The following is a 13,757-nucleotide window of genomic DNA, read 5'->3' on the forward strand; positions in this document are numbered from 1 at the left end:
GACTGGGATCTACAATAGACAAATTGCCGCCATATTTGATTATTTTCGCTTTGAAATCAAAAGTTGGCAATTTTAGCCTAGTTTTAGGGTTTTAAAAGTTCCTGTTTGCCATAATGTCTCGTATCGTTCAGATATGTAAAAAGAGTTTTTATTTTTCTCGCTGAGAACACTTAAAATCATGGAAACTACGTGAGAAATTGAGCCTTGCAGTTCACCTCAGCGGAAACGATGAGTACTTTTGCGGGAAAGTTCAGAGAGTATCCGTTGATTTCGGCGGACAATTTTGAAAAAGAAAACCTCGATAGCTTGGCTTTTTTTCTTTCGCACTGCCATAAAGGTAAGGATATGATTATTTTCTATTTATTTTATTTCTGTGGTGGGGAAATTTATTAGAGCGATGTAAAGTTAGCAGGAATTGATGCTAAGACTTGTGATGCAATTTTTTGTTTTAAAAAAAAATTACTTTGTGCATAGCATGCACACTTCATAAGTGTCTGTGAAACAAGAGGAAACCCCAAATATATGTTTCAAAAAGCCAAGAATTTGTTTCATTTTTGTATTCATTTGTAGATCACATGGTTGGATTAGATTCTACAGCTTTACACCATAGACTAAAGACAAGGTATATGAATACAAGATTCTGAACTGGACTAAGATAGAAATCTTTTGATGCACTTCTCGATTTAAATTTCCATCATGTAAGCCTGACTCAAAGGAAACTTCTAAGCCACTTAATATGATTTTATGAAATGTTGGAACAATTTCCGCATAGCCTCATATTCATTATGCATGCACATCTTACACTGAATAATAAAGCCCCATATATGTATGCATAATGAATGAATTATGGCGCTGTGTGGAAATTTTGCCGAAATGTTTAGGACAAATGTTACTAATTAACTTATATTTTCACAAATACAAAACCCTTACATAAAATGCAAAAGGTACAAATCAAATAATACACAAACATATCATTAAACAGAGATAATTTAGTGCTATCAGCTGAGTTAGTAAGGTAAATAGACCACTGTAAAGAGTTTCTAAGTTGACGTTTTGAGCATTAACTCTTTTTCGTAAAGAAATGTCTACTGAGAAACTCTTTGTAGTGGCCAATTTACCTTTATTTAGTCATCAACTCAGTTGATAGGACCAAATCATCTTGTTATGCTTCCTCGCTGATGCAGCACCACAGTCTCCTTAGAGATTCCCTCTATTCACTAAACAGAGTGGCTGTCTTATAGAAAAACCAAACAGATGCTAGAGATCAATGTAAGACAATACTGAGAGGGTTGGGAAGAGAAAAAAAAATGGCTTTGCAGGGCGTGAAATTAACTTTTTTTCTGATAGCCACTTGGCTCCTAAATTCTTCAAAGTGGTAGCCAATTCAAAAAAAGTTGGTCGCCATTTTCAAAGACAAACAAAATCTTTCTTTACGCTGTCAGCGTTCTAGGTAGACCCTCCAAAATTAAGTTAGGGAAAAGATCTTTAATGTGCTACAAAGTGGACACTAGGACAGATGATATACAACGTTCAGGCTCATCTAAATCCAAGATGGCGTCTAGTTATCAATCGAGATGCATGTGCTACGTTTTGGAAATAAAATTAATGAGGATGTTTGCCGCGGATTTATCTTTGCAAATCTCTTTAATTCACTATATCTCTTGGTAAGGTTATGATGAAACGTTCTAGTTGCCAATTTGGCGACTAACTTTTAGGATTTGGTCGCCAAAGTGAAAAATTTAGGCGCATTGGCGCCTGTATTAGGCACAATTTCATGCCCTGCTTTGAAGAGTACAAATAAGCTAAGCAGTTAAGCAATAGAACTTAAATGATCCCTTAAGTATCTTGCATGACCATAATTTTACTAGCTTTAGGAGAACTAACTAGCAGTACAAGTATTCACAAGTGAATACTTTGCTGATATTGAATTACTTGTACTACACGTACTGTAAGTGAGCTGGCTTTATTGCAAGTATGAAGTAAGAATGTTTCCATGCTAATTTTTTATGGTTGTAATTTAGAAGTACATCACCCAAAAAATAGGTGATGATTCTCCTTGTGGATTATGCAACAGCCAAAGCACAAAAGTTTCACCAGTTAGTTCAAATAGTTAATTATAATCATGTAATCAATGGTCACTTTAATAAAAAGACAAACTGAGCACTGCACATACTTTGTAATTTTTTTCCCAACAGTATTCCCCTCTCATTGGTTTCTTTTAATTCATTTTTTCAACAGCAAAACTGTATTCCTGTATTGTTCAGAAACTACAGAGAACTTGTTGATGTGCAACCCAACATACAGTCATCTCAAAGATTATATTGTTAATATCTAAAGTTTTTGTTTCATTAAATACATTGTCATTTCTTTTCCAATGTTTTTCTCTTTCTCTGTTGTTAAACAAAAGAGCATTGAACCCAATATCATTCTCCTTATTACAGCGCAGTATACCTGTGGACCAGCAGACAATGGTTCCACTCGTTGATGAAAAGACAGGACAGGTAAATTGTTTCTTGTTGTTGTTCACTTTCCCTTAAATTTATGATCTAGCTTTCTATTAACCTTTTAATCCTCAGAGTGACTGGCTTCTTACTTCTCCTTACCGCATAGCCTTGAATCAAATGTAAAGGTAGTGAGAATGAAGGAAATGATCAGCAATGTGAGAAACTCCTGATTGTCAAACAAATTCTCCTTGCCATAGGAGATGTGAAGAGAGCTGTGTGGCTGTGTGGAGAATATGAATTCAAATTTTTTAGGGTGGAAAGGATGAATCACAAGTTCTGATATTTAAATGGTCCATTACAGATCTGAAGTTATTTGGTTTCTTAGTGTTTTTATACCAGATCAGCTTTTAGAATTCTTGTGGTTTTGAAATCTAATATTTCTTGAGGTAATAAGTAATTCCTGTTTGTCTTGCTCTTTTCATAGGAAAGTTCTTTTTGTGTAACGTTGTTGCCTGCTGGACATTGTGTTGGATCTGTCATGTAAGTAAGATTTTATGTATGTGTTAGTTAAAAAGTCAAAGGTCAAGGTATATGTAGCTGGATTTCACCAAGTTGATAACCTTTAATTTGAATCTGTGGGGAATTTTTCTCAGCCTTAAAAAATATTACTCTAAACAGAAGGACTTGCCTAAAAGTTACAGTGTTTGTGAGTTTGTAAGCTGGCTACAATAACTTTTACACTGGATCAAAGTTACCTTTGTTTCAACCCTGCCAAAATTACATTTCTTCTCATGATCAAATTGAAAGAGAAAAACTTTCATGTGTATTCACTACATCACTTATGTGTACACTTTGTAGGTTCTTATTTGAGGGTCCAGGTGGGAACGTGCTCTACACAGGTAATCTCAACCTTGGCTAATATAATAATTATAATTGAAAACTCTGATTGGTCGAGAGCATACAGTACAACAGTGTGTGAAGTTAACATGATAACCCAAGATCTGTAGGAGACATTGAGTCATCATGTTGCATTAAGGTCTGCCTAGTTTCCAGGCTCCTTTTCCATGTTGGGTTCTCAAAGTGTCTTTTGCAGATTGTTTAAAAAGTGTAGAATTAAGTAACGATAAAATTTGGTTCTCACATGATGTCATGATTTATCAAACCTTTGAGTCTGTGTTATCTGCCTCGGCCTTTGGCCTCAGTTGATAACTCAGACTGCAGTATTGATAATTCATGATATCATGTTCAACCTCATATAACAATTGCTTAATGTATGGATTGTTGGGTTGGAGTGGGAGTTGTAGTGATAACTGGTGAAAATTGAACTGACAGAATCCAAAGATGAGAACTGAATCCACTTGTGATTCCTGCATATATGCTGTATATGATTTGCTAAAAATTAAACTGTTGAAGCCATATGCATTTAGAGAGTTAAAATCATGCAGCAAGATTATATGGTTCACTGCTTATTTTGAAAATTGAAAATCCAGTTTTTCACTGGATCTAAGTGTTCAAATTGTTAGGATAATTGAAAAAAATTGACACATTATCATTCTTTTGATTCCAGTACCATCAAGCCTGACTCTGCTTTTAACTTCAATTTTCAGCAAAGCATAGTTACTCTTATGTCTCCAAAAACAACTTCAGTTCTGCGACTAAAAAAAAAACAGCTCTCACATTTATGAAGGGAAAGATGAATGTAGTGTAGAAGGTGCATTTCCTTCAGAAAATCCAAGATTTGGATTCTTAAATCATATGATACACTCTAGTTTTTTGTATCTGATTGGCAGGTGATTTTCGTTTATCCAAGGGAGATGTGAAGAGAATTTCTTTCTTTCATACCAAAGAAGGGTTTGTACATTTACCTTTAACGCACTTAGCCACAATATTTTCAGTTATTTTTTACTTGTCTGTAACAAGTCGTGGCAAAGAGAAATAAAGAAAACTTTATGTCTTTGAGGGACACTTTTTTTTTCACTCCCTTATTTTTCCTGCAAAAGGTAGTAACAGATTCCAAACCTTACAATTTGTAAAGCATTATACACAGCAGTGTTCACATGGGAACTTCTTAAAAACCTTAGTGTAGTTTACCACCAAGTCATCTGTAGCTCAGTTGATAACGCATCTGACTGGGAAATTATAAGTTCTCAGGCTTGAATCCTCTTAAGAAGCTCTTGGTAGTGTTCTAACTTTTTAGGGGAAGGGAGGTGGCTAATTTGGTTTTATCAACAGAGTTGATAAATAAAAGAAAACTGGCCACTTCAGAGAGTTTCTTAAGTTTCAGAGTGAATAAAATTGAAGGGCTAACACTTAAAATGTAAGATTTAGAACCTTTCTGCAGTGGCACATTTACATTTATCAACTCAGGTGACAAAACCAAAATGGTTATGACAACTATCTTGTAATACCCTCCAATGTCTCAGCACTGCAGTTTCTTTAGAAACTCACCCCCTTTTTTATTTAGTTCTTTTGGTTTGGGCTATTATCACAGTTTTAAACAGCTTTCATTTATCTCAATTTTGCTGTTTTCTGCTGTATCAACTTTTCAAGAAAAGTCTTTGTTTTTTTTTAGAATTAAAGACATCAAAAGCATTTATATTGACACAACATTTTGTCTGCCAAGAATGAAGAGCCTGCCTAGTCGGGTGGGTATCATGTAATTTTCTTTCAATTGGTTGTTTGTGATGTTAGAAGTGGCTCTATTTATTCCAAATACCTCAGTCATATTTATTGCACAATTAAAATTATTGTATATGTAAATTTTGTGGCTGGAAGCATAGCAATTTGGAATTCCCGTTTGAGCCATGTCTAGGGTCCGATTTCTTGTGTTCCTAGGAAAGACACTTTATTCTCACTTTGTCTCTTTTGACCCTGGTTGGCACAAATGAAATGTAACTGCATTTAGACTTTATTATTGCAAAAGAAATTCAAAGGAAATTGCTTCAAAATTATTGATGTTGTTTTTTAAAGTTGCATGTTAAGTGTACACGTAATTCAAAGTTTTTTAGTGCTTGATTTTGATGCTATGGTTTCCCAAATAATTAATTCTCTTTTAAAATTGCAGCAACAGAGTAGAGATGCTGTCATAAACCTCATAGACAGGTAAAGTTTGGGAGGTTGTGATTGATAATCTTAAGATAATATTTTGGAATGCTATCCAACAATTTAGGGATTGGTCATTATTTGTTGTGAGGGGGGATGGGGGGATGTAGCAGGGGGGGGGGAGACAGAGAATTTTGGTTGTGTCACAGTAAAATTTATCTGATCCCTCCCTTAGGACTCTGTAGTATTCTACATTGGTAGTTATAATTGTTATGTTCCATTCCCCCCCCCCTCCCCATGGTGGTTATTATGGATAAATGATGACTAGTCCCTAAGGGAACAATCTTCATGAATTAAAATCTTCAGACTATGAATTAATTACTTGGTTTTGCTGGAAACAGTAAACAGAAGGAAACCAAAAACAATGACAGCAGCATAGGTGGAAAAAAAATGTCCTTGTTTCCTTGTCATTTGAAATCTAAGGAATGCTTTATGAATATCAGATTTTTTTTTTATCTCTGTCACCAATTTGCATTTTCTCTTTAACCATTTTAAATTTATGTCTATTTAACAGGTGGTTTTCAAGAGGTCCTGAATATGCTGTTAGCCTGTTATGCAAAGGAATGTATGGATTTGAATATTTATTGAAGGAAATAGCCATGAATTATAGAACAAAGGTGATTGTGTTTTTTGTCTTTCATTAAGCCTTTAACCCCTAAAAGTGACTGGCATCTAATTTCTCCTTACAATATCACCACTGAATCAAACATTAAGGTCATGAGAATAAGGGAAATGATCAACAACTAAAGAAACTCTTGATTGTTAGACAAGTTCTCCTTGTCAGCACCTTAGGAAATGTGTAGAGAACAGTATGGAGAATATGCATACTGATGTTAGGGTGTTGCTGTGGGAAAAAAGTATGAGGCCTTGAGTGACACAAGTGGGCGAGAGGTCTGCAAGGGGCCTGGCTCTGCCAATGACTCATCATTAGTGCCCGACCCTTGGTAACCTCTCCCTGACTTGTCTTAAACCTCCTTGGAGGTAAAGAAACGTACATTCTGCAGCACTATTAACGAGGGGCTGCTTGCTGATTATCTTTCATTTTGAGAATTTTTCCATGATACAACAAATATGGAGCATTATGCATTTAGGCTCTTTTGATCTTGGTCTGGTTGGACTTTTAATTAACCTGTGTTTCTTGAAATCCCTTTGCATTGCAATAAGATCCATGTCAGTGCTGAACGGCTGGCCATGTACAGATATCTGCCGGACATGACTCCTTATTTCACAACTGATGGTCAATCTTCTAAGATACATGCATGCAAGTGGCAGGTATGGACAGAAGGAGTTCAAGACTGGTACTCTCTCGGGTTCTTAGTAAAAAACGGTGATACCATGCTGAGTCAGCCACTATAGGAAAAAAGAGTTCTTAGATGTCTCTCAGACTCTACTTTCCATTACCCTTGTCAAATTTCACCCCTCATCCCTTCATTAAAACTGCCTTTCTCCCCCCCCCCCCCTTAAATTGCTTTGGATTTTTTATCTTCAAAATTATTTTTTCTGTGGAAGTTGTTGAATATGGGAAGGGAGACAATCTCAATAGAACTCAAATTTGAAGTAACTTCTGTTATTTACACAAAGTTAGCCATTTAACACAATCACTTTTGTCACCAATCCTTGGTGGAATTTTGCAAACCTGGTTACACATAGTGGCTGAGGTATATTGGTTTTTTTCCTTGCATGAAGTTCACAGGAAGGGGAGGAAGGACTCTGTTTAGTCTCATTAACAGCCATAATTGACTTGTTTTGGGTACGGTGTTCAGCACAAGATGCATTAGTGTATCCCATGCATCATTCCAAGCAGGAAAAGGTGTTCTCTGTGATAAAAGTTTTTTTAGCTAGTTCAAGCTACAGAGAGTTTCAGAGCTGCCGTTTCGAACGTTCAACGAAGGGCTAACGCTCTTTACGGAGACCAATTTACGTTATCAACTCAGTTGATAATATTAATTAAATTAAGTGTCATACTCTCCCACCAAAGCAGCACCACAGTTTCTTTAGAAACTTACCCTTACCCCCTTTATTCAAGCTACAGAGACTAAACCCAGAATAAATGGGACACTGTAGTAGGCCCTTGTTCAGGTCACCCATCTCCCCCACCTCCCTCCCCCTCCTTCAAATGCTGTTATCCATATCTCCATGTTAAATTCCTCAGGCCAACCAAAGGTGTGACTCAGACCTCCCTTGTGGTTCTTCAGTTCATCCCTCTCTCAAGACAAAGGTTCTGCGTATAAAGCCAACAACCATGTGGGTAGCACGTAGTACAGAACCAATGCCGGAGGATTTCAAAAGGTGAGAACAAATACCAAAGCTTATTTTACATCCTCATTGATATGATCACCCTGTAGTTTTCACCACATTTTCAAGAGAGTTGCTTTGGCAAGTTCCCATTAAATTTCCCTCTTTTCATTGAGAACCCTTCGAAGTAATTTCCCACACGAAAAAATAGCCCAATATAAAACGCCGCAAAGATTTAAGTACAATTAAAAAAAGCTCTATAGACGCATAAATGGTGAAACAGAGAATTAACTCTGAAGTGTAAATTAAAGTGCTATTTAAACCCATGAATAACCCACAGGGCATTAGCCCTAATAAAGGGAAACAGGGAACCACACGAGGCAAAGAAAAAATCTTTTGACCTCGGTGGGAATCGAACCCACGACCTCCGGATTAGATCTACCGTTACTCTGCCGACTGAGCTACGAGGTCGCACAGAGAAAGTCGGGGACGATTTAGGATGGTGAATCGCCTGTGGGTTATTCATGGGTTTAAATAGCACTTTAATTTACACTTCAGAGTTAATTCTCTGTTTCACCATTTGTGTTCCCAGTGCTACGCGGCACAACATCTATAGACGCATAGGTCCCTTTGCATTCTTTCTACTCATGCTCTGGAAATATGGCTTTCCGTCTACTGTATGACCCCTTAGTACAACTCGATAAGGAATAAAACTTGACAAAATTACCTTCCCTTCCTCGTAAGTGTGGTGCTGTTTGAATAGAAAATCTCCAAAGAAGATTTTTTTCCAGGCGTAAATTTCAGTCATCTTGAAATGCAAAACAAAAACAAACACACACACAAAAAGAAAAATTGCTTTCTGTCCTTAAGTTTTTGCGGGTCTGTGATGCTTAAGTTGCCGTTGTACACGTCACAAAAACTCAGCTCTTTTCAGTCAAAATAAAAGGTATCAGTAAAAAAGGAGGAACTTCTGGTGCTATCCGCACCATGTGTGTATTTCAACCAAAGATTTTTTCCATCCTCAGGTATGACAAGGGGAAAAGGCTATGGAGAGTTGTTCATTCAATGCATGCATCCATGGAAGAGGTACTGCAACCTTCAGTTGCTAATAGTTGAACTTCCTCTGAAGGGGTTAGGGGTGTTTAAAAAATATGCGGATATGAAAATTTGGCCATAAAAATCATGTTCTGGGTTCCGGGTTAAGAAAACCTTAAGATCGTTTCCAGGCTCAAAATCGCAAGCTCAGTTGCTAAGGAGAAAAAAAGGAAAGCGTGTAAAGCATGCGGAAGTTTTGCCGCTCAATGATGCTAAAGCCGGTGGAGTAGCAGCGAAGGTTCTTATTGAAAACCTTGTCATTTTCCGACGCAAGCTTCTCACGTCTCGGCCGCTTAACGCTTCAGAGCGCCCGCAAAACTGCCAGCTGCGCGGGCTTAAATGAGTAAAGAAATGAATGAATTAATAAATGAGTAAAAAAAAGGAGACTGTGTTATTTGAAGCTTAGTGAGGAGCAGGCTTTTGTGATACAACTTGGGTGTCTTTCAGATCGAGGATTTAGTAGGCTACCTAAGGCCTTATCATGTTTTCCCCAATGTACCGCCAGCAGGACTGGACACATTAGAAGATGCTTTTGAAAGGTAAGCTAACACCATGTTAGGTTTGGTTACCAAGTAAACACGAGCGCGGGCGTATCTTGGTAATAGTTGTTGCCAGTTTCAATTTCTGATCAGTGTGTTTTAAACGGCAAGGATTAGTTAATTAACGCTATCAATCCTAAGATCTAATTAATAATTCTCCCTATTTTCTACCATACAATTCTTATGATGTAAGTTTGGAGAATTTGGTATTGAATCAACTAATAATCCCCTTACCGATATTTTTCTTATTCTCCTCACTTGTCTGCTTGATATTGTATCGATATTGTAAGGAGAAATTCTGTCTTGGTCACTCATGGGAGTTAAAGGGTTAGGGAGGTGTCGTGTTAACTTGGCAGCGTGCTACATATGAACGCAGTATGAGGCCAAGCTCACCATCCTGTTCTCTGTAGCTTAGTAGTGGAGCATTGTAATGTGAAATCTTAAGCTCTGGGGTTCGACTTTAAAAAGACTTTGTCCTAAACTCGTTACAACTCGAATAAACAGTGTTCTTTATCCAAAATTCTCGCTAGTTTCAGGCCCTCAGTCAGTGGAAAGGTGCTTAAAAGTGGGTGCGCGAAAACAGTAGGGGTCTGGAAAGGAAAAATATTACAGCCGTTTCTTTGACAACCATGCACAGCCGCCGTTTTCGTTCGCATTTTCTTTAGCTGGCCTCCATTGACTGCTAAGGGCCTGGAACAAGCTCTCGACGACTGAATAGCAGTATTTTATTAGATCTACAATTTTGCCTCTACTTCAAGTAAATTTCCTAACAATTATTGAAAAATAATATTACATTATTTCGAAAATCATTTTTATCGCAGACTGAAGGGCCTTACTCGCATTCAAGATTGTGATTCCTGTAACCAAGACGAGTCTGTTGAGGAGAGATTCAAACAACACGCTGTTCATCTCAGCGGAGAGGGTGTCACTAAAGACAAAAAATCATTAGAGGAGAAAGCTGCCTTGAGAAAGATTCAGCTTTGCGCTCCACCTAAGCCTGACGAGAGGGGTATGTAAAACCTCGCTCACGTTGGTCGATCTCTCTATTTATGTGATCCGATGAAATGATCAAGTTGTTCTCCGCCGAGCAGTATGTTTCCAATTTATTTTTGCCTTCCAGTCCTTTGTCTCACTTAATAGGATCTGTATATTAGATTAGTTTGCAATTCCAAGGTTTTAAGTAGAATTAGGAATGAATGGCGGAATATTTCAGATCACTTCTCCGTAGGGTTGCAATGAAAGCCGCCGACCGGCACAGTACCTCCAACCATAGAACTCTCACCACCGTCAGTTCTTCTGGAAGCCGTTTATAGGAAGACGTTTTTAAAATCCTAGCTTACGTCCCTTAATTAAGTCGATCAGTTTAATTTTTCCTTTGTTCCCTTTCGAAAATGTATTTTCATCTTCTTATGAGCGCTGAAATGGATTGTTTCTCTTCCTCCTCTTTGTCTCTTCCTATTCAGTTCTTTTCTAGCCGCTTTGTGTCCATTCTTCCCGCTGGTTGTCGCTCTCTGTGTCCCGTCAGTTTTATTATACCTTTCTCTTGATGTCTTTTTTGCCGACTGTCAAGTCCATCGTTGAGGTTCTCGTGTGTCATGTCTTGATTCTGTTACAATGTCATTGCCTCCATGAGCATTCAGGAGTTCTAGATCTGTATCGACTATCTTTTTTTTATTTCCCACACTCAGTTTCCTTGTTTCCGGTTTGCTTTTGTACACTTAACGTTTCTCCGTCTGCAACAGAATTGAAATCTGTGAACAAGGATTAAGACTTGGAAAAAGTACGAAGTTTTACCAGTTAACGAGTTACAAGTTGTCAAACCAGAGAGAGAGGGGGGCTAGGGCAGAGTCCTGTCTTGTAGTAACGGGGAATGTTCACAACCAATTTCCATTTGTAACAATGTCTTACATAAAGCAGCCGCTATACATAAAGTTAGTTTCTCTATGTGTTTACTAGTTCTTGCCCAGTGTAAGGAGCTGGGACTAATTGATGACGAGAACCTCACACCACCCCCAAAACGACGTAGAAGCAGACGTCAAGGTATAGCTCTGGAGGAGAAAACCACTGTGCCACAGGACACCCAAGGAAGCTCTTCCAGAAAGGTCATCATAAGCGTGTCACAAGAAATCCAAGGGAACTCCCTCGGTGGGATAAACACAACAATACAAAAGCAATCTAATGAGAAATCTTTTGGTGAAGTCACCACTGTTTCACCGCAAACCCACGGGGAATCATCTAAAGATGTTGATAGAATTGTGTCACAGCACGCCCACACTAACGGATACGAGATCATAACAAGGAAAACCCATGATTTGTCCAAAAGTTGAAGATGTCCAAGACAGACCAACAGAATTTTACGAGAATTCATGTTGTCCTCCTAAAACTGAAAAGAAAACTGGAGATGAAAACCCAGCGGAATGTAAAGTATCTGAAATTTTGAGCAACACAGTTGTCTTGGAACGTACTAGTCATGGTCAAAAATCTTTAGATGGTATTGCTTCTAATAAAATTGACCACAATCGTACTTCGGACACGGGGATGACATCGAGTATTCCAGTCTCAGTTGTAGAGCTTTCAGGGTTAGATGAAAACTATGACCAGGGACCAGTGGGTGGGGAGCCAAGATCGAAAGCAGACTTTGATATCCCTCCCTCCCCGGGGCATGTAAAACCACTCCCAGACAAGCTGTCTGCGATTCACAAACTGCTAGGAAATGGCGAATCAACGTCGATTACAAATATACTCAAATTTTGAGTCGGAAGTACGTCAAATCTCATCGATAACTATTTTTTTTCTTCGTTCAATTTTTTTCTGGCCTCAGTAGTTGTTGCTTGTTTTTATTATTATTATTATTATTATTATTATTATTATTATTATTCCATCAGAGTGTGTTTCTGTTACTAATGTGTTTTTTCTGCAGTGTTTCAGGCCTTACTTGGCCTTTCGAAGTTAACTTATTGTAGCCAAGAGCAGCAAACAAACAACTTATAGTCAGAACAATCAAAGAGAAGAAAGAAGAAGTTTCTTTTTTGTGATAACATTAACAATTTTTACGATAAACTAAGACCAGAAAAATAAGTCGTATGCATACGGCTCATCTACGAAAGTAACCTTAATTTTGTAAAAGCCTGCTTCTCTATCTACACATGAAGTCACCTTCTGAATATATGGACTTTTTTAGGGACTTGTTATAGAAGAAAAAAGGAATCAATATTGCAAATATATTTCTTATTGCCATCTTCTGTTTTAGACATGCAACACATACCCAATTTTTTTGACAGCAAAACGGAACCATTATCAGTACTACCAAAAAATTATCGCTATAAGCTTCCCGATCAGCCGTCGTTTGATTAAGTCACCCATTCGCCTCCTTTCCATTGTTTTTCTGAACAGCATAAAAGAAATAGTTTAGGTGCTTTTTAATTATCTGTCTTTAAGGATAGCCACACAACACGTTACACTCCCTAATGTATTCGTAACGACTAAGAAAAGAGTTTTAAAGAAAATAATTTTTGCTAGAACAAATGCTACTGCTGTTGCCAAAGGAGATTAGTTAATATGTTATTTATTTATTTATATAGGAATTTATCACAGCTTAGTTTTCGCATTGCATTACTTTACATCAATTTAATATAAATTTAGAGATATTTACAGAGTCGTAGTGATTTTAGTCTCTTATTATGGCACTTGTTAGATTTTAACGAACATGTTATCTAAGTATGAGTTACAATGCTTATTCAGGTATCAACTTAATTGATTTCGGCAATGCTCGCTACACCTTGCGGATCAATGTCATATTTAATATTTAATTATTTATGATAGTAAATTAATTCATATATAATTTACTATCATTTTAATTTATGAAAATGTATGTAGATTGTTCTAATACGTCACACATTGAATATATATTTATCGATTATTATCATCATGATTATGATTGTCGCTTTCATTATTATCTACAAGAAAGTTCATCGTGTATTATATTTGATGTGTTCCTGTATGGCGCCATAGTATGATTTAACCCCCACTAAGCAGCGCCTAAATAGCAAAGCTTGTTGACAATTGAGTTTATTTGGGATGGGCCTAGCAAAAACCAACCCAAAACACTGTGCGACAGTACAAAATCTACAAGAGCTTAATATGTGAATTAGGTAAAGTAAATTGATATGAGTGTTGGTCCTGAAGTGGTATAACACGCTATCACGGCTACTTGGGTGACTTCCATGCAGAACTTGCCGTTATCTGCGCAATCTTTCCGTCCCACTGCCAGTTAAGCTGGGAAATCAACTACTATGAACTTAAATCTAAAAATAAACCTACGTGTATGATGAATCATGCCAGT

The 13,757-nt window shown here is 37.3% G+C and overlaps 1 protein-coding gene across 3 annotated transcripts; it reads left to right on the forward strand.

The window, feature by feature from the left end:
• The first annotated feature begins 4 nt into the window (after positions 1 to 4).
• LOC113687011 (protein artemis) lies at positions 5 to 13,346 on the forward strand. Of its 3 annotated transcripts, XM_089206386.1 has the most exons (16): positions 11 to 337; positions 571 to 622; positions 2,239 to 2,323; positions 2,442 to 2,501; positions 2,929 to 2,984; positions 3,303 to 3,343; positions 4,235 to 4,295; positions 5,017 to 5,089; positions 5,509 to 5,546; positions 6,061 to 6,163; positions 6,711 to 6,818; positions 7,699 to 7,835; positions 8,807 to 8,867; positions 9,324 to 9,415; positions 10,237 to 10,424; positions 11,372 to 13,346. In XM_089206386.1, the coding sequence occupies exons 1-16, from the start codon at positions 229 to 231 to the stop codon at positions 11,740 to 11,742; spliced, it is 1,635 nt and encodes a 544-aa protein (XP_089062512.1). In that variant the 5' UTR covers positions 11 to 228; the 3' UTR covers positions 11,743 to 13,346. The 3 variants fall into 3 exon arrangements, with proteins under 3 accessions (XP_089062513.1, XP_089062512.1, XP_089062514.1); XM_089206387.1 differs by lacking the exon at positions 2,239 to 2,323 and having other exon boundaries at positions 5 to 337; XM_089206388.1 differs by lacking the exons at positions 571 to 622; positions 2,239 to 2,323 and having other exon boundaries at positions 38 to 337.
• Positions 13,347 to 13,757: the final 411 nt, after the last annotated feature.

The sequence above is a fragment of the Pocillopora damicornis genome, chromosome 5, assembly GCF_964200805.1.
Source record: "Pocillopora damicornis chromosome 5, jaPocDami1.2, whole genome shotgun sequence".
Classification (NCBI taxonomy): Eukaryota; Metazoa; Cnidaria; class Anthozoa; order Scleractinia; family Pocilloporidae; genus Pocillopora; species Pocillopora damicornis.